This window comes from Haematobia irritans, chromosome 1 (genome assembly GCF_050003625.1).
Source record: "Haematobia irritans isolate KBUSLIRL chromosome 1, ASM5000362v1, whole genome shotgun sequence".
In the NCBI taxonomy this organism is placed as follows: domain Eukaryota; kingdom Metazoa; phylum Arthropoda; class Insecta; order Diptera; family Muscidae; genus Haematobia; species Haematobia irritans.
The window spans coordinates 157,778,435-157,800,544 of NC_134397.1; the positions used below are offsets into that span (position 1 = coordinate 157,778,435).

The 22,110-nt window shown below is 32.5% G+C and overlaps 1 protein-coding gene across 1 annotated transcript in view; it reads right to left on the reverse strand.

The window, feature by feature from the left end:
• Window positions 1-4,061: 4,061 nt before the first annotated feature.
• Window positions 4,062-22,110, reverse strand: part of LOC142222077 (ATP-binding cassette sub-family G member 8) — a gene marked incomplete in the record, with an annotated part of 132,533 nt that continues 114,484 nt past the window's right edge. Inside the window, 10 exon segments of the mRNA XM_075292023.1 lie at window positions 4,062-4,690; window positions 10,391-10,671; window positions 10,738-10,858; window positions 10,922-11,391; window positions 11,462-11,849; window positions 13,423-14,036; window positions 14,100-14,224; window positions 20,056-20,313; window positions 20,395-20,526; window positions 21,145-21,281. Coding sequence (XP_075148138.1) covers window positions 4,442-4,690; window positions 10,391-10,671; window positions 10,738-10,858; window positions 10,922-11,391; window positions 11,462-11,849; window positions 13,423-14,036; window positions 14,100-14,224; window positions 20,056-20,313; window positions 20,395-20,526; window positions 21,145-21,275 — 2,769 coding nt within the window.

A 22,110-nucleotide genomic window follows, 5' to 3' on the forward strand; every position in this document is an offset into this window, starting at 1 on the left:
TCCCTCACATCTTTCTCACTTCCACGAGGTTTTTTAGTTCTTAGCACCTTTTTCTGTAATACAAACAATGTAGAAGAAATTGTACGATTTTATAAATTTTTAAAATTTTACCTTTCGCCTGGACGGAGAATCGAACCGCGGACCATAGGTTAAAGTGGCAGCCCGATTAAGATTCAGACTCACTTAGACTATTCAGTCCATTGTGGACTGCGGACCATGCACTTTGTAAGCCAGCACACTATCCACTGAGCTATGTAGCTGTTATTGTCATCAACAGCTACACGGACGAAAAAGACTGTTTTTCATATGTTTGGGTATAAACATTATATGTTTGGAACTCAAATTTTGAAACACAATATTTTTGAGTGTAAACATATAATGTTCATAAACTAGCATAATATGTTTGGGACATATATGTTAATATGTTAGAACATATTATGTTTGGGACATAAAATGTTTGTAAATATAATATGCTTGGATGCAAACATATATTAATTTAGAAATAGCCCATAAACATATATGTGTTTACAAAGAGACACAAAGTGTATGCTGGAAGTAAAATAATGAAAGTAACCAATTGGCGCATTACAAATATATATACACAAAGAAAATTTCATTAAATATAGGAAAAATACTATGTGTGAATATAAACAAGTATAAATTTACATATTATGAGTAAAAATATATATGTTGTGATATAAGACTTCGCCAAAAATTGTATATGTACGTCAAACGTCAAAACAAATCGGAACGTAGGACGAGTAAGTCAAAATATTCAAACAAAGGTAATTAAAGGGATCTTCATAAAAACTAACGAAAAGGCACTATACACTGAACAAAAAGCATGTCCGGTTCCAAAGATTGTGTCTCCACTTTAACAATTTTGATATTGATTCCGAACCAAAGAAGCGTAGAATACAAGTAAGGATGCTTTTAAGACACAATTCTCTTTTAAATGGGGTTTTGTGTACTTGACTCTACGAAGCACATTTCAATTTTTCGCTTTTTCAGTTTTTTTTCATATGCTATAAAATGTCCGTTAAAAACAAGACTTCCAGTAGAAATTATGCTATGTTTCAAGTAAAAAATGTCTTTAAAATAAAGTATTGAAAAACATATCCTATTTTTGAATGAATTTTGCCTTGTAGTCAAGATGCAAAAATGCAACAAATTTAAAGACAGTTTCATTAATTTTAAAGAATTTTTCTGGATTATTAAAGTCAAGTTGACCTTAGTCCAAAATTTGTTCTTTCATGTTATGATACCCATTTTTAAGTCAAATCACTTAATTATAACGACAACACGACTTCATTGAAAGTATCGACCTTTGAAGATCTATAAAAACAAAGATTAGTTCCTCTTTATTAACGAGTAGTCCAAGAGGAGTTGACGGATTTTTTCGAAAATAAAAGTGGGCATTGAGTTCAAGTTTTGCCGCTAAAATTATTTCTCATTTTAGCGGCAAAACCAGAATAACATTACAATTTTTTCCGGTAAATTGTATTATAACATGGTGGGGAAAGATCCAAAGCAACAATTGAATAAGTTTATTTTCTTTAAAAGAAATTATTAAAGAAAAGTAAAAGGGTAAACATGGTCATTTTAACGCGATAATACCAATTTATACCGGACTTAAGAATTAAATTAAGAACAAAATTATTCGTTAATAAAAATTCTTATTTATCTGTATTTCTAAATTAATGGTGTTACATGCTAGCAACAAACACCAAAATAAATTTATGTGCTGTTGTAAAATTACTGTTTAGAATTTAAATATAATGTGCTTTTGAATGGTTATCGTTAACCTTAGGATTCGATGGAAAAATATTTATATATACTCGACTTCACGTTCTTCTTTTGTAAGAGTTTTTGAATTTCTTCGAAAATTTAAACTTGTATACAAAAACCATTATTTGTTACACAATTTTTATTTTTGCAATAAAAAAATAATATTTGATTTGAACTCAGTCCATTTCGTTTATTTCTTTTCTGACTTTATGTCTTTTATAAAACACACTTTACAATTTCGTAGTAAAAATTTAATATAATAGTATGTAATGCTGAACACCTTTTCGGGAACTTCCGAACGTATCTGTAATATATGTTAAAAACTATATTTAAAAAAAAAATGGTGTTGGTCGAAGCAGGGATCGAACCCAGGTCCCCTGTCACGCAAGGCGGACGACCAACCACTGCTCCACGCTGCCAACAAATGTATGTTTAACAATGTTATGTTGTTAAACAATGTTATGTTTGCATCGGCTCGTGGGCGCCGCAAGCTATGCTATATAAATATAACTTATAACGATAATTATCTCTTGATGACCATAACAGCTACGTAGGCCAGTGGTTAGTGTGCTGGCTTACAAACTGTGTGGTCCGCTGTTCGAATCCCCGTCCGGCAAAAGGTAAAATTAAAAAAAATTATAAAATATAATAATTTCTTCTAAAATGTTTGTATTACAGAAAAAGGTGATAAAAACTCGTGGAAGTGAGAAAAATGTGAGGGAATATACAATTAGGCAGAAAAAAAATTTGAGCACAATCTTCTTTGGGAGAAAATTCTTCTAAGCATATAATATTTTTGGGTTCAAAATGTTTCCAAACATATTATACGTTCACATAAGAACATATAGTTTTTTGGAAGACAACATTATTGAATTTGGATGGAAAAATACAAAATGTTTGGAACTTAGACTACCCAAACATATTATATTGTTTAGACCAATATGCTTTCAAACATATTATATATTGGAAGAAATCAAACATATAAATGTTTGGGCAATACCCAAAAATTTATATGCTTGAAGCAAAATATGTTTGGGAGTATATGTTACAGAAGCGATTTTTTTTGAGGGTGTAATTATCCATATAAGTTATATTAATATAGCATAGCTTGCGGCGCCCACGAACCGATTAAACAAACTTTATTTAAAGAAACAAACATTTAGTTGGGCCGTGGAACAGTGGTTGCTACGTCCGCCTTGCATGCCAAGGGTCGTGGGTTCGAGCCCTGCTACGACCGAACTCCAAAAAGATTTTTTTTTTACATATATTCAAGATATGTTCGAAAGATTCCGAAAATTTTGACTATGAACTGTAAAATGTGTCTTATTAAAGACTTAAAGTCAGAAAAGAACAGTGCTTGATATAAACGAAATGTACTGTGTTGTTGGTTCAAAAATAATTTTTTTATTGAAAAAATAAAAATTTTGTAACAAACGAATTTTTTGGTGATAAAAGTTTAAAATTTTCGAAGAAATTAAAAAAACTCTAACGAAAGAAAAACGTTTTCGGTACACGTTTTCCAAACGTTTTTTTTTCTTTGCGTGTATGTACTAAGATAATGTTAAGAAGTTTTAAGATACCTTGCCATCGGCAATTGTTACCACAAACCACATAATTCGATTATGGATGACAGAGTTTAGTAGAACTTTCTACGCAATTCTAGGTGGAGGGTACGTAAGAATTATTCAACGCTTGTTTTCGGTGTGTAGACTTCAGTTCTATAGAATTTTCTTTTAAGCACAGATAACCACTTTAAGTCAAATCTTCTAACTCTACGAATAAAACACCTTGAAATGTTTGTCGACTTTTAATCAAGGAAAACATTGAGTCAGAGAATTTCGTCTTCTATGCTAATCATTCGTATTTTAAGGACAAGAAATATTTTAACTATTTTTTCAGTGTACCTATTAATTTTAATAATAATAGTTATACACAAAAAAAAAATTAAACTCAATGCTATGTGTTTTTATATTAATATTTATTTTACAGTATATGTCTTATTATAGATTAGTTCGATATTGTCTTATGACATTTGAATAAAAAAAAATTAAATAACTTATAACTCAATTTCTACAATATTTCAATATGTTTTAAGATTACAATTTTACTTGATATGTATAGAATTCTTTTAGTGATAAATACACATTTTGTATTATTATTATATTAAAATTAAGAATAATTTTAAATTTGTTATTATATTAATATTAAAATTAATAATTGCAACAATTGTTTAATATATTAAATAAATTTTTTAATGACCAATGCATGAAGACATATATCTCCAATTATCATTTATAATTAAATTTCATTATAATTAAATAAAAAAAAAAATTCGAACGTTACATAACAAAATGAAATAAATGCATAATCAATATGTGCGTCTAGTTTTAATTATACATTAATAAAATACGTACGTTAAGGAAAATAATTTAGACTATGTAATCCTATGGAAGTCGTTTAAAAAAACCTACAATCTAAACAAATTATATAGTTGGTTCGGATTTTTGTTTTAATTTAAAATTAAATTTTAAAAATATTGCAGCACTAAATACCAACAGTTTTCGAATTTGATCTGTTTTTCATCTACGTAGTAGTATTACATTAAGTGGAATCGTTGCTGATTCCAATTAATCTCTGATGCACTTACTTCTTCTTAAAGACGATCTCTATATGTCTTCTTTTGTTTTTTGCAAAACATTTGCCGACAATTGCAAACAAATACGAAAAACGTTACCACAAAGATTATAATCGATGTTAGAGCCAAAGCGAATGATGTCGTCTGATCATATGTAGACGATGGATCCAGTTTATGATCTTGTGGCAGTAATTGAAAATCGACTAGCACATGGGTACCATTCGGTGGTGGACAGGGTTGTTGAACGATAATCTCTTGGTGTTGCACCTAGGGAAGATAGAACCAAAAATATTTATTAAGTAAAATAGATTTTCTAATTACATGTTAGCATGATATCAATGCAGGCTAGTTTCATATCCAAATTGTTTATACTACATATTATTACAATATTTATTCGAGTTTATTGGACAAGAAGATTAATGGAATTGATACTATTAAATTATTCGAAAGAAAATACCAATCTACACAAGCCTGACTCTACTGTAGTAGATTCCATGTTAAGCTCAATGACAAGGGACCTCCTTTTTATAGCCGAGTCCGAACTGCGTTCCACATTGCAGTTAAACCACTTAGAGAAGCTTTGAAACCCTCAGAAATGTCACCAGCATTACTGAGGTGGGATAATCCACCGCTGAAAAACTTTTTGGTGTTCGGTCGAAGCAGGAATCGAACCCACGACCTTGTGTATGCAAGGCAGACATGCTACCCATTGAACCACCGTGGCTCCCTCCCAGCAAAAAATACTTCAGCAGTAAGAGTTTAGTTGCGCTTTTTAGTATACAATAAAGTAGGCAGTGCATCCACAGTGCATGAATCAGTGGCAATAACGTAAATGTGTAATCAAACTAAACTGCTCTAAATCGGGACATCGCCCACAAAAATCAGCGCTGATCCGGTTGTTTTGTAAGTAGTTGATACTGCCTCTCTCCCTTACAATCCTGCTGAAATAGTGCTCCATTTGTTGCTGGGATAATTCAATTTACATAACCTTTAGTGTAGATCTGGCTGGGGGATATGATTCATTTTGGGTGTTAAGAAATTAGCATATAAAACTTAAAGGCTATGGAATTTCGAATTAGCCGATGAAACATGTGTATAAAGGGTGATACGGTCAAAATTTGGTCAATATAAACTTGACGTATTTCTTTCAATTTTGCATTTAAAAAACCTGAACACCCCTCATTTTGAAGGTGTGTGTATGTTGCTCCTATTTTGATTTTGGAATGCACTCTTCAGTTGTCAAAATGCCGCCCAAGCAAGAAGAGCAGCGTATCAAAATTTTGCTCGCGCATCGCGAAAATCCGAGCTACTTGCACGCAAAGCTGGCAAAATCGCTAAAAGTTGCCAAATCAACCGTTACAAATGTAATTAAAATGTTTGGGGAACGTTTGTCGACAGCCAGGAAGTCTGGATCGGGGGGAAATCGAAAACCGGAAGTCGCTGAGATGACAAAGAGAGTTGCCGGTAGTTTCAAGCGAAACCCTAACCTCTCTCTCCGAGATGCCGCAAATAAGCTGGGTGTATCGTCTACAACCGTGCATCGAGCCAAAAAACGAGCCGGACTATCGACTGACAAGAAGGTAGTGACTCCAGATCGCGATGATAAACAAAATACGACGGCCAAAGCGCGATCCCGGAGGCTGTACACGACGATGCTGACGAAGTTTGACTGCGTGGTAATGGACGACGAAAACTACGTCAAAGCCGACTATAAGCAGATTCCGGGACAGGAGTTTTATACGTCAAAAAGGAAGGGGAAAGGTAGCAGATATTTTCAAGCACATAAAACTGTCAAAGTTCGCAAAGAAATATCTGGTTTGGCAAGCCATCTGTATCTGTGGCTTGAAAAGCAGCATTTTCATAGCTTCCGGGACTGCCAACCAAGAAATTTACGTGAAAGAGTGTTTGAATAAACGTCCGCTGCCTTTCCTGAAGAAACACGGTTGTTCCGTACTGTTTTGGCCGGATTTGGCATCTTGCCATTACGGTAAAAAGGCCATGGAGTGGTACGCCGCCAACAACGTGCAGGTGGTTCCCAAGGACAAGAACCCTCCCAACACGCCAGAGCTCCGCCCAATTGAGAAATACTGGGCTATTGTCAAGCGGAACCTAAAGAACACCAAAAAACTGGTAAGGACGAGCAGTAGTTCAAGGCAAACTGGCTTTCTGCGGCGAAGAAGGTGGACAAGGTGGCTGTACAAAATCTGATGGCAGGTGTCAAGCGTGAGGCCCGGCAATTCGGATTTGGAAAAGCGAAAGCCTAACTGAATATTTTTCCTGCATTTTATACTAATTGAACTTGAAAAAGAAATTTAATTTGATTTTTTTAATAAACGATTTCACCGATTTACACGCGTTTTCCCTTGACCAAATTTTGACCGTATCAATTTCCTTAACCTTCTTGTCCAACAAGATCGAATAAATATTGTAATAATATGTAGAAAAAAGTTTTTCACCGCATATACGAGTGTTGCCTTTTATATTTCGGGGTTTGAAGAATAAATACAAATATGAATGATCCATAATCCATAAATACAAATATGAATGATATTTTTCAAAATATATATACACTTTTGGATGCGTTTGAACCAATTATCGAAGCATTTTTGCTACTCTGATTGAGGCAGCTTCAAAACGTGCATTCTGAATGCATTAATCCCTTATTCAGGTGTCGAAAAACGTTAACCTCTCATTTTATTTTTTAAGCATTGGAATAAAACGAAGTCATTCAGTTCCAAGTCAGGTCTATACAGCGGATGACCCATCAAATCGATGGTTTCAGTGCTCAAAAATGCAGGTGCTTGAGCTCGCATTTTCGTGGTGAAAAGTGATCCGTCTTCGACGGTTGGTTGGCAAACAAATCATTGGCGCCAAATCATGACCATTTTAACCATACTGTAGTTCTATTTTTGGGTATCGTACGAAAAGTTTCTTTTGATTTGGTTTATATTGAACTAATGTGTACAGTAGATAGGGTCGCGAAAAAAAGTTCATGCAGTCACCCCCCAGTTTTGTAGCATATTTGAAGACAATTTCAGAACACTAAAACTTTTTTTTTTCCGTGCACCCTACGACCCCCCGAAATGCAATTTACTGTACTGTGTCGTCATTTGAAGTCCGATCGAAAAGAAACGCATATCGTTGTTCATGGTTGATCAGGGGCTATATTTCGTGCATTGGTCATTTTTGACTCCGACGTCAAATTTGATTTTTAATTTTTTTATTTCGCTTCGTATACCCCTATGATGCCCATTTCTTATAACCATTATAAAGATCTTATCAAAATATGAAACTTTTGCTTTGGAAGTATTTAATTATATTCATAAACAAAAAAGTTACAGAGATTTTAAAAAGTCAATAGGTCACCCTACACCATCAAATAGCTTTTGCTGTGTTGTCATGATATCCGATCGAAACCACATGCACATCGTTATTCACATCTACGAAATTAATTTGAAAGGTATTTAATACACACAAACTGTTTATCTGTAAATTTCTAACCGTATCATTATACATACTCGTTGTGTGCACTACGACATTTTCTGCGTTATGCAAAGTTCTTGTGTTTTTGCTTGAACAACTTGAGAGCCTACTGTTTTAAAATCTAACAATCAATCTAACAATAAAAGTAAGTGGTAACGGAATTGTGGAAAATTACGAAGATCGTTATGCTGCTTACACATTGGTTAAATTTCTGCCTTTCAACATCTGACTACGCCGTATTTTTTTTTGCGTTTTCTTGTCATCTTCACAATGGTGAGCAATGTTGTCACATGAGTAAATACTTTAAACAAGAAAATATTAGATTAGATTTGTATTTGATTTGAGTACATTTCATGTTTATTAATTGTACAATTTTATTATGCGGCTAACAACTTTTTAGAATTAATTTATAACAAATCCGGTCTAGAATCAAGTTTACTATGTTGTTGGCGACTTTTAATTTTGGATATTATATAACCCAATCGTTTATCGTCTGTAACATGACTAGTAGATTCATTTTTAACACTTGCGGTGCCTGCTTTCTTTAAATATAAAAGGAATTCAATAACTTGATGATTTGTTGGTAATTTAGTTTTGTCGATAACCCGAGCTTCGAATTTCGTTTTGTTTTCACTTTTTTCAAATACTATCAACAGCCTTCTCTCACAAAAATATGGACAGACTTAAGAAATCATGTAGCGAAAGTGTTTGTTAGATTTTTTGCTAGAACAATTTGAGAGCCTACTGTTCTCAAATTGTTCTAGCAAAAACACATGCACTTTGCATAACGCAGAAAATGCCGTAGTGCACACAACGAGTATGTATACAATGATACGGTTAGAAATTTACAGATAAACAGTTTGTGTGTATTAAATACCTTTCAAATTAATTTCGTAGATGTGAATAACGATGTGCATGTGGTTTCGATCGGATATCATGACAACACAGCAAAAGCTATTTGATGGTGTAGGGTGACCTATTGACTTTTTAAAATCTCTGTAACTTTTTTGTTTATGAATATAATTAAATACTTCCAAAGGAAAAGTTTCATATTTTGATAAGATCTTTATAATGGTTATAAGAAATGGGCATCATAGGGGTATACAAAGCGAAATAAAAAAATTAAAAATCAAATTTGACGTCGGAGTCAAAAATGACCAATGCACGAAATATAGCCCCTGATCAACCATGAACAACGATATGCGTTTCTTTTCGATCGGACTTCAAATGACGACACAGCACAGTAAATTGTATTTCGGGGGGTCGTAGGGTGCACGGAAAAAAAAAAGTTTTCGTGTTCTGAAATTGTCTTCAAATATGCTACAAAACTGGGGGGTGACTGCATCAACTTTTTTTTTTGCCTTAGGCCGTGACCCTACCTAGTGTACAGTCATTGAACTTTATACCCACGTTTAGTTCATAAAATGTTTGAGACATACATAAAAAGGAAAATTTAATTGGGCTGTGGAAATTTTTGAAAAAAAAAAATAAACTTAACTACAAATATATATAAAATCTTACGGTGGGTAACATGACGATCTTGCAATATCACAGCATCAATAGTTTCCGGAACAATCCCCCATGTTCTGGTTTACGAATTCGCAAAATGCAAAATTTTCCTCAACCTTTATTTTTCGAACCACAAAGATATATAATGCGAAATTTTTTCTAACTGTTCTTATGGATAAGGAAATTAATTGGCAACAATTTATTGGCAAAAGATGGAATGGTTCAGAAGTTATCCAAAATTTTGCGTTTTGCAAAATCGTAAACCAGACCATATGGGAATACTCGTAACTAATTTTGGGCGATCTTCAAGAAATTCGTCTTGGAATTCAGCATCGATAAACACTGGTTCTTGACGGAGATGAATCGCTAAAACTTTAATTAAGATCATCGGTGCACTGTTGTTGAGTGAAGCCACGTCGAAAGTTTTGAGAAATAATCGCACGAAAATGTTCGCAATTTAATTTAATTTTTTTGGGCGAGATTAATCTTTTAAGTTGCTGTAAACAACCCAAATAGCGCTCGTATGTTAAACGTTTTGTGTACTTATAACCTCAACAATGTGAAGCTTTACGATAGAGCTCGCAGACGCAACACTAGGATTACCCAATTCCGAAATATAAAAAGCAACACTCGTATAACGAATGTAAAATACTTCGACAATACTTTTCGATAAATCATTTGAGATCGAGGAGATTTTTTGTATATAGGGGAATTTCTTTAAAATTGAGCCATTTCATTGATATTATGAAATATTTTCATTAAAACAAAAAATATTTGTTAATAGTACGTAAAATTTCATTATATCAATTTTCATTGGTTAAATTTTAATAACACATTTCTTTAATATAAGAAGTTTTTTCTACTAGAGTTCAAATATACATATCAAGAAGTATGGAACTATTTTTATCTTCGGGATTTCTATATAAGAATTTCAAACATATTGAGAGAAGAAGTAATAAAAGCGACGTATATTACCTGCTTATTGCGGCATAATTGTAAACCTGCTGAATTAGCTAAAGTTTCTGCACTATATTCATCTTGTACTAAAACTGGCAGAAGCCATTTTTCGGGCGATATTAACTCAGACCATGACCATAATTTGGAGATATTTTTGGGATGAACAGAATATCCACCAACGGCAGTAAGACCCAATGTTATCAAAACATTAAAAATGGTTGAAGAAACTTTGCTGGGCATTAGATGGGCACAGAATAATGCCAAAGTTTGTATAACTGTCAAATACAGGAGCATATAACCTAGAGAGAAATATAGAAAAAATAATTACTGAAGTTATAAAATAAACTAAGAAAATCGATTCTTACCCATATACAAATAGATACCAGTATCGCTACTAGTAGTATAGGTATATAAACCAGCCATACTATGTGCTGGTAAAAGATAGGCTAACCAAATACATAGACTTGGAAATAAACCGGATAAACTCTGAGAAAAATTAAGAGATAAAATTAAATTTTTTTTTAATTTCACTTAATTCAATGTATTCACCTGAACTATTATGTAGAGTGATCTCGAATATAATCCCAAACGTATATCTCTTTCAGCATGTCGACGATCCTCTTGAGTATCACGGATGGTTAACATCAAAAGTGGCCAATACATTAGGGCCATGACACAATGATGATAACCCAAGCGATCGTTGTATGTCAATTGGGGATCGGAGGCTGGTACATCCCAAAATATACAGCCTATACAGAGTGATAGGACAGCTGCCGATATTAGTTTGCTAATCCAGGTTAATAGAGATCCCGGTTGTTTATAGGCAGCGAAACGTTTGACTAAGGCTTTAAATTGGCCAAAAAATCCAGCTTTTCTTACAAAGCTAGGCAATGAGGCTGGTGGGGCAGCAAGTGGAGGTTCTGAATTCATGTGATCCCATGAATTGGCCAATGATTCTATGCGGGCTGAAGATTCAAGTAAGGCAGCCGAGGACAGATCGTCAAGGGTTACCAAATCCACTAAAAAAACAATTGAAAAACAAAATTTAGATCCCATATTTAAATCTTTTTGAAAATTCAGAATACTTACAATAATAATCTGCTGGGTTCTTAAAAGGCGGACATGGATATCCCAATTCTCCCATATGTCTTGGCAGATCTGCTCTACTACCCGAGAATACAGTTCTTCCTCCCGACAGTAGTAAAACTCCAGAACACATAGATAAAATCTCAAATGTGGGTGGTTGTAGAGTCATTATAACAATACGTCCACCACTGCACCATTGCCTTAAATATTCCACCAAAAAGAATGTATCAAATATATCCATATTTGATGTGACTTGATCCAAAACTAATATGGAAGATTGTGCCAGTAATTGGCAGGCTACACTTAAACGTTGTTTTTCAGAATGTGTTAGAGATGACACATTGGAGGCACGAACTGTGGTTAAGCCCAGATCCTCTATGAGCACATCCATCTGGAAGTAAATAAAGTAGAGTAGTTAGTTGATATGACACAAAGTTAGACTAGAAACCGGTTAGTCTAGAAACTGGGTTCAGACCATCTCTCCATAATTCTCTTCACTTGCTGAACCTTTTGGCTACATATACTTTGAACGCTGGGCGTTAGATTAGGCAAGAATAGTGGCAGCCCGTTATTTTAGGCTCACTTAGACTATTGAGTCCATTGTGATACCATCAGTGGTGAACTCCTCTCTTATATAGGAGTTCTGACCGATTCTATTTTTAGCTCAATGACCTCTGTTTATATGCCGCTTCTGGACGGCATTTCACATTACGGTGAAACCACTTCGAAAGCTTTGAAACTTTCAGTAATCTCAACAGCATTACTGAGAGGAGATTTTCCATTGCTGAAAAACTTTTTGGTGTTTAGTCGAAACTGGGATTGAATCCATGACCCTTTTTATGCAAGGTTAGGCCTTTAACATTACAGTAAAACTTTAAGTAATATCACCAGCATTACTGAGAGGAGATTATCCACAGTTGAAAAACTTTTTGGTGTTTAGTCGAAAACGGGATTGTATCCATGGCCCTTTTTATGTTAGGTTAGCATGCCAAACATTTCACAACGGTGCACTAATGCTGGGCGCTAATCAATCCAAATCGTCATTTGGCGTGAATTCAGAGACTATAGCAATCGCTGTTTCAGTGATGTTCCAGCTATGTCTTTAAAACTCTGCTGGTCAGCCAGTATACTGAATCTAGAGATTAGTAAAAAAGCCATTGAATATAAGCGCAACAGATTTCTAGAGCCCCTGAAGCAATGTAACATAGGCTCAGGTCTGGGTAAGATTTGGATTATTTGGAAGCCCAATGGGAGAGATGCAGGGATCTCAGTCACTTTTGGCGACGATACGGTGATTGATGCATAAGGGGGTCCAAAGAAGTTTAATTTCTCTACAGAGAGAGAGAGAGACAAGAATTCGTGATCTCCTAGCCAAGAATGGCGAACAACTGAATAGAGCACCCGAAGCATTGAAATTTAAGAGCTCGTAAGCAGTGGGCTACTGCAATAGCTCTCGTAAACTTCCGAATGAGATATGAAGAGGTATGCGTCTCCTTTGACGTATTGACAGTGTCCGATGCGAAGAGATGTCCTATGGCTTCTTAACTGGTAAATTATAGGGCCCCGTTGGGGCAACAATTCTTTATTTAGTTTCCATATTCTCAAGGTTAGGTTAGGTGACTGCTCGATGTATCAGGCTCACTTAGACTATTCAGTCCATTGTGATACCACATTGGTGAACTTCTCTCTTGTTCTTAATCATAATCCACTCTACCATATTCATAATCTACTCTTTCATTTGAATATAAACTCCGCTCGATCTGAGTATTTTCAATTTAGCAGGTTTGGGGCCTCAACGCAATTTATGTTATTTTAGAGATTTGTGCAAATATTTCCAAGAAATCGGAAGGTACAGTCATGGATTCTTCCTTTTTTCAAATTTAAAAAATGTTCAGTTCAGTAATGATAAAATTAATTTTAAGGTGACTTATTGTTCTAAACATTCTAATAATAATAAAACTTACCCTCTCCTTCAGATCACTTCGATCCATGGGTCCTCTTAATGTAGCATGAAAGTTTAATGTACACTGTACACTCATTCTTGGATCCATGGAGGAGACATTTAAAGCTGGCACATAACTACATAATTCTCGTAGTCCACGACGATTTATCTGTTGACCATTGATTAAAATCTCACCACCGATGCGTTCATTTAGACCGGCCAGACATTCCGTCAGTGCTGTGCCTTCCTTCTGTGATGTAGCCATAATGGCAAATAAATCTCCGCCCTTGGCCTGAAGTGATACGCCTCTCAAACAAGGATTCACATCCAAACAATGCACCTGAATATTTGGATAGACCAAACCAATTTCAGAGCGTTTACGTTGTGACATACCACCACCACCACCTCCTCCGCCATAATTGGACATATGACTGCCACCATTCCCATGCTCCAAATGATGATGACGATTACGAGAAGTTGTATACACTCTGGATTCTCCACCATAATCGTACATATCATGACCACCTAAGGGTCCAGCACCGGCCAAAAGATCAGCTTCACTGTGTGATCGATGACCATAGTGTTTACCATTGGGCATGTGATGTTGGTGGTGATGATTATTTACATGAGTACCCACTGCAAAGGATTTCATAAATGTTTACTAACTGATGCATTAGTTTGTCTATCTTGTGGACTTACCTGCTATACTTGCTCGACTATTTGCTTGTCTTAGGGCAGACATTGGTATTCCTTGAGCCCGGGAATCGGGACGTGATGAAGGTATTCCACCAATGGCACGAAAATCCGATTCACTACGATATTTTCTGAAAATTATAAGTCGAAGTATTGAAATTCAAGATTTATGTGCATAAAGATAAAATTATTAACAAATGCTATATATCCTTTACCATACGGTTGTGATTGTTATATAGGTCATTATTGTTTCATTGGTTAATGGGAGCATTTTATATCGATATAGGCGTGTATGCATTTAGATATACACAAGTACGAGTATTGAGTACTGATATGCATGTTTCTCATATAAATTATAGATTATAGATAGACTGCATAGATGATCCGTTTCTCAGCTCCAAAGATTAATTTTCTGACATTTTATTTTTGGTTTTTTTCGCAAAAAGTCAGTTCCAAACAGTAATATGCTTTTGTGTTGTACGTACAGAACAAAAAATTGAATGTCGTGTTTTAGTAGTTTGGTAGAAAAATTTTTGAACCATCTACACAGAAAAAAAATTTCAACAAAATATTTCCAATTAAAATTTTAATTGATTTTTCAAAAATATTCAATTAAAAAATCTACCAACATTTGGAGAAAATTGTATTCTATAGAAAAATTTGTCAAAATTTTATTTCTATAGAAAAATTTGTCAAAACTTTATTTCTATAGAAATTTTTGTCAAAATTTTATTTCTATAGAAAAATTTGTCAAAACTTTATTTCTATAGAAATTTTTGTCAAAATTTTATTTCTATAGAAAATTTTGTTAAAATTTTATTTCTATAGAAAATTTTATCAAATTGATTCAACAAATTTTTTAATTAAAACAAAAATTTTAATTGGATTAATTCATTTTTTAATTGACTTCGGTGATTGATGCTATCATTTCGGTGAATGAAGACATTTCAATTAAAAATTAATTGGATCAATTAATTTCGGGATTGAATCCAAAAATTATTTTTTGTGTGTATGTAATTTAGAAATTATGATTCAATTCAATGTACATATATCCCAATATGAGTAAGTATTGGGATATCCAATCTCGTGAGTACTCTTTTTCATTCTCTGATGGGTAGAATCTTGAAATTTCATTCTTAAAAAAAAACATATAATTCCTTTCTTACCTCATTTTTTCTTGAACGAGGCCTGAGATTAATGCTTTTCAATGAATTACCAGAATTTCTCCCAATAGCTTGGACAACCTCTTCCAATTAAATGATAACTAAACTGTATATTGCAGAATATAAGAAATTCCCGTTTCCTATCATGGTGTGAAATATTTATTTAAATAATTAACACTGTATGAAAGTATTAAAATACTATTTTACTTATTGCCTTGGGAATGCCTATGGTGAAATTATTTGAGTTTGGAATTTTAAAATGCGATGACGTAAAGGGTGATTCTTTTGAGGTTAGGATTTTCATGCATTAGTATTTGACAGATCACGTGGGATTTCAGACATGGTGTCAAAGAGAAAGATGCTCAGTATGCTTTGACATTTCATCATGAATAGACTTACGATCTGCCACAACGTCGAATTTTCAGTGAATGGGCCCTAGAAAAGTTGGCAGAAAATCCGCTTTTTTATCGACAAATTTTGTTCAGCGATGAGGCTCATTTCTGGTTGAATGGCTACGTAAATAAGCAAAATTGCCGCATTTGGAGTGAAGAGCAACCAGAAGCCGTTCAAGAACTGCCCATGCATCCCGAAAAATGCACTGTTTGGTGTGGTTTGTACGCTGGTGGAATCATTGGACCGTATTTTTTCAAAGATGCTGTTGGACGCAACGTTACGGTGAATGGCGATCGCTATCGTTCGATGCTAACAAACTTTTTGTTGCCAAAAATGGAAGAACTGAACTTGGTTGACATGTGGTTTCAACAAGATGGCGCTACATGCCACACAGCTCGCGATTCTATGGCCATTTTGAGGGAAAACTTCGGAGAACAATTCATCTCAAGAAATGGACCGGTAAGTTGGCCACCAAGATCATGCGATTTGACGCCTTTAGACTATTTTTTGTGGGGCTACGTCAAGTCTAAAGTCTACAGAAATAAGCCAGCAACTATTCCAGCTTTGGAAGACAACATTTCCGAAGAAATTCGGGCTATTCCGGCCGAAATGCTCGAAAAAGTTGCCCAAAATTGGACTTTCCGAATGGACCACCTAAGACGCAGCCGCGGTCAACATTTAAATGAAATTATCTTCAAAAAGTAAATGTCATGGACCAATCTAACGTTTCAAATAAAGAACCGATGAGATTTTGCAAATTTTATGCGTTTTTTTTTAAAAAAAAGTTATCAAGCTCTTAACAAATCACCCTTTATTACGATTTTTAATAACACGAAAGAGCTAATATGATAAAATCTAAGCCAATAGTTTTTATTTCCGTATTGTTAAATAAGTTATGATTCGGCCAGGCCGAATCTTATGTTCTCCCCACCATGGATTGCGGGGATTTATATAATTATAGGCTACATATAATTTTGGTCCGATATGGACCAATTTTTGCGTGGTACCAATTTTCAACGGAATCGGACAAAATTTGCTGCTCCAAGGAGCTCCGCAAGCCAACTGTAGGGGTCGCTTTATAAGGGGGTTATACTAAAAGTGGTCCGATATGGCCCTATTGCATACGACCTACATCAATAGCAACTACTTGTGCCAAGTTTCAAGTCGATAGCTTGTTTGGTCCGGAAGTTAGAATGGTTTCCATAGACGAACGGACGGACATCGCTAGATCGACTCAGAATTTCAGCACGACTCAGAATCACGGTTGCCACACGAGTAAAAAATAATCTACCAACATTTGAAACAAATTTTACCAGAAAACTACCACACAAAACAAATCTTATTTTGCAAACTTTTATCTCTATAGAAAAATTTGTCAAGGTTTTATTTTTATAGCAACTTTTATCAAAATTTTGATTCTATAGAAATTTTATCATTTTTTTTTTATAGAAGATTTTGTCAAAATTGTAATTCTATAGAAAATTTTGTCAAGATTGTATTTCTATAGAAAATTTTGTCAAAATTGTATTTCTATAGAAAATTTTGCTAAAATTTTATTTGTATAGAATATTTTGTCAACATTTTATTTCTATAGAATATTTTGTAAAAAATTTTATTCGTATAGAAAAATTTGTCAAAATTTTATTTCAGTAGAAAAATTTGTCAAAATTTTATTCGTATAGAAAAATTTGTCAAAATTTTATTTCAGTAGAAAAATTTGTCAAAATTGTATTTCTATAGAAAAATTTGTCAAAATTTTATTTCTATAGAAAATTTTGTCAAAATTGTATTTCTATAGAAAATTTTGTCAAAAATTTATTTCTATAGAAAAATTTGTCAAAATTTTATTTCTATAGAAAATTTTGTCAAAGTTTTTTTATAGAAACTTTTATCAAAATGTTGATTCTATAGAAAAATTTTGTCAACATTTTATTTCTATAGAAAAATTTTGTCAAAATTTTATTTCTATAGAAAAATTTGTCAAAATTTTATTTCTAAAGAAAATTTTGTCAAAATTTTATTTCTGTAGAAAAATTTGTCAAAATGGTTTTTCTATAGAAAAATTTTGTCAACATTTTATTTCTATAGAAAATTTAGTTAAAATTTTATTTCTATAGAAAAATTTTGTCAAAATTTTATTTCTATAGAAAAATTTGTCAAGATTGTATTTCTATAGAAAATTTTGTTAAAATTTCATTTATATAGAAAATTTTATTTCTATAGAAAAATTTGTCAAGATTGTATTTCTATAGAAAATTTTGTTAAAATTTCATTTATATAGAAAATTTTATTTCTATAGAAAATTTTGTCAAAATTTTATTTCTATAGAAAGAGTTGTCAAAATTTTATTTCTATAGAAAATTTTGTCAAAATTTTATTTCTATAGAAAAATTTGTCAAAATATTATTTCTATAGAAAAATTTGTTAAAATTTCATTTCTATGGAAAATTTTGTCAAAATTTCATTTCTATAGAAAATTTTGTTAAAATGTTATTTCTATAGAAAGTTTTATAATTTTTTTTCTATAGAAAATTTTATTTCTATAGGAAATTTTGTCAATAGCAACTACTTGTGCCAAGTTTCAAGTCGATAGCTTGTTTGGTCCGGAAGTTAGAATGGTTTCCATAGACGAACGGACGGACATCGCTAGATCGACTCAGAATTTCAGCACGACTCAGAATCACGGTTGCCACACGAGTAAAAAATAATCTACCAACATTTGAAACAAATTTTACCAGAAAACTACCACACAAAACAAATCTTATTTTGCAAACTTTTATCTCTATAGAAAAATTTGTCAAGGTTTTATTTTTATAGCAACTTTTATCAAAATTTTGATTCTATAGAAATTTTATCAATTTTTTTTATAGAAAATTTTGTCAAAATTGTAATTCTATAGAAAATTTTGTCAAGATTGTATTTCTATAGAAAATTTTGTCAAAATTGTATTTCTATAGAAAATTTTGCTAAAATTTTATTTGTATAGAATATTTTGTCAACATTTTATTTCTATAGAATATTTTGTCAAAGTTTTATTCGTATAGAAAAATTTGTCAAAATTTTATTTCAGTAGAAAAATTTGTCAAAATTTTATTCGTATAGAAAAATTTGTCAAAATTTTATTTCAGTAGAAAAATTTGTCAAAATTGTATTTCTATAGAAAAATTTGTCAAAATTTTATTTCTATAGAAAATTTTGTCAAAATTGTATTTCTATAGAAAATTTTGTCAAAAATTTATTTCTATAGAAAAATTTGTCAAAATTTTATTTCTATAGAAAATTTTGTCAAAGTTTTTTTATAGAAACTTTTATCAAAATGTTGATTCTATAGAAAAATTTTGTCAACATTTTATTTCTATAGAAAAATTTTGTCAAAATTTTATTTCTATAGAAAAATTTGTCAACATTTTATTTCTAAAGAAAATTTTGTCAAAATTTTATTTCTGTAGAAAAATTTGTCAAAATGGTTTTTCTATAGAAAAATTTTGTCAACATTTTATTTCTATAGAAAATTTTGTTAAAATTTTATTTCTATAGAAAAATTTTGTCAAAATTTTATTTCTATAGAAAAATTTGTCAAGATTGTATTTCTATAGAAAATTTTGTTAAAATTTCATTTATATAGAAAATTTTATTTCTATAGAAAAATTTGTCAAAATTTTATTTCTATAGAAAAATTTGTTAAAATTTCATTTCTATGGAAAATTTTGTCAAAATTTCATTTCTATAGAAAATTTTGTTAAAATGTTATTTCTATAGAAAGTTTTATAATTTTTTTTTCTATAGAAAATTGTATCCAAAATTTTATTTCTATAGGAAATTTTGTTTAAATTGTATTTCTGTAGAAAATTTTGTCTAAATTTTACTTCTATAAAAAATTTTGTCAAAATTTTATTTTTGTAGAAAATTTTGTGAGTACCTTTTAGTTAGTGAAGAATGTATTGCAAAATCTACGAAACCATCAAGAATTCTACCAATTCAACTGTAAAAAATCTACCATTTTTAGGGGAATTCTACCAACCGTTCTCAGAATTCATATACTTTAGAGGTCTGAGGCCACTATTTTGATGTGTTACAAACGCAATGGCAAAGTTAATATACCCCCCATTCTATGGTGGAGGGTAGAAAAACAAACATATTTATAGTTTTTGCTCTTTTTCAAATTGACACTGTAAGATATATTTACTCTTGCAAGTTTTTATTGGGAAAAACGACAAGCAAAAACATGCAACTTTTCTATTTCTAAAATCTAACTCTTTTGCTGGCTTTTCGGAGTAAATGAAAAAATTGTGATAATTACACGAACAGATCTTATGTTAAATAGTAAATCGCTATATATTGAAAACGTTAGTTTGAATCATTCGATTAGAATTCGAAATTTGAACTTGAGGTTTTCTGTGGCTTACCTTAAATTCGGTGCTCCTCGACTGCGTGTTGTTTCATTGTCACTGCTATCATAACCGGAAGAGCCGGCAGCCGGACCTGCAGAGCTATCGCGAAAACCACGATTTATGCGACCACTCACACCACCGCTACTGACGCCACCTCTAGCTCCACCAGGACCCGGGCCGGGTCGATGTGAGCGCTGTGAGCCAGCATTAGGAGGGAAAACACGAGGTAAACCAAATTTCAAATAGGTGTACATATTTGAGCCCAATGGTGATCTGAAATAGAAAGAAGCAAAAGAAATAAAAAAGAAACAAAAACAACGAATTGTAATCAGTTCTTATGTGTACTGAACTTACTTGGGTCCATAACGCGGATGATTGAGTATTGATTGTACTGTGGAATCGCGTAGTTGAAAATTTCCATATGGCAGCGGTGATTTGTCAGAGGAGCCCAAAGCTGAATCGGTAAAATCAGAATTTAGATTTTGCCTAAATTCATTCATCCACGTACAACAGGTGCAATTTGCCGTGCAGAGAAAAGCAAACAAAAAACGCATGAAATCAGTCAATCAATTGAATTAAATTGAGTTAATCAACGGATGTGGTTTAGATTGATTTGAGGCAATATGGGAGGGAAAACAATAAATTCAAGTCGGTACAAAAAAACCCATAGTGGTAGCAGCTTCTGTCAGGGAGTGGATTCAGCTATTAATGCAATCTTGTGTCGCTGATGTTGAAAACCCAATGATCAAAAGCAATCATAGAATAAATTTCAAATATCTCGGTATTCAATGCAATTTTATGATACTTTCCGTTTCCGTTCATTGGCTTCTATTCAAGCGTGTACTTGAATCTTATTTAATTTTAATTCAAAAACAAAACCTAATAATATCTATATTGCTTACCATAATGTTGGTTAGTGGTGGTGATTTTGTTTCAAAAAAATAAAGAGCGATGTCATAAATGACCATCACCACCACCCTAAAATGAAACGGAAACAGAAAACTGCACCCATATCGCTATGCATTTTATAAATAAACCGGCATGATGTTTCTTTATTTAATTTTCGATTTACATTTTCCATTATCTATACTATATCTGCCTTACCTATATATTGACCATGCGTGCAAGTCTTCGGAAGCCGCATGTGGCAATGGAGAATTCGGACCATGTGGCACTGAGTAACGCCTTTCCTCGCGTGACATTTTTTTCGTTGCACCAAAATTACTTAATTCCATTTTTTTGCACTGAAAAGTAAAGCAAAGAAAAATATTCATTAAATCATTGTGGTTTGTGTTACACTCGAATAATTTATAACAAGAAAAATTTCATTATATCATTTCTATTAGTCTAGTTGGTACTGCCCAATAATTTGTAATTAAAATAAATTTATTAATATATAATGGATACTTCAAAGTAAAATATGTTTATTAATTCCAAAAAAATCTGCAAAACAAAGTTAAAAAATCCCCAAAACAAACACAAAGATTATTTATATATTTTTTCTTTATTTGAAAGAAAATTTGCTTTACTTCAAAGGCTTTAGGAAGGAGGGAAATTTCCAAGACATGTCCTAAATTTAACGAAAAGAAATGTAATTCAAGGATCCATGGAACGTATTAACCACTATTTAATTTTTTAGACTCGACTTCAAGCATATGACAAATTTCAAGCAAATAGTGTCTTTAAGTTCGGTTAGGCACTATGGCCGCCCGATACTTCAGGCTCACTTAGACTATTCAGTCCATTGTGATACCGCAGTGGTGAACTTCTCTCTTATCACTTTCTCTCTGAGTGATACCTTTTTTATTTTATTTTATTTTATTTTATTTTATTTTTAACATATTTTTATTGCAAAAAAATATTTGTTTGAAGTTAAATTTTATTATTTTTTGCTAAATTTTACTCAGCCTAATGAAATTTTCGTGACTCAAACATTTTATGAACTAAACGTAAGTATAAAGTTCAATGACCGTATACATAAGTTCAATATGAACTAAATCAAATGAAAATTTTCGTACGATTCCCAAAAATAGTAAGAATGAACTACTTACAGATGGTTAAAATGGTCAT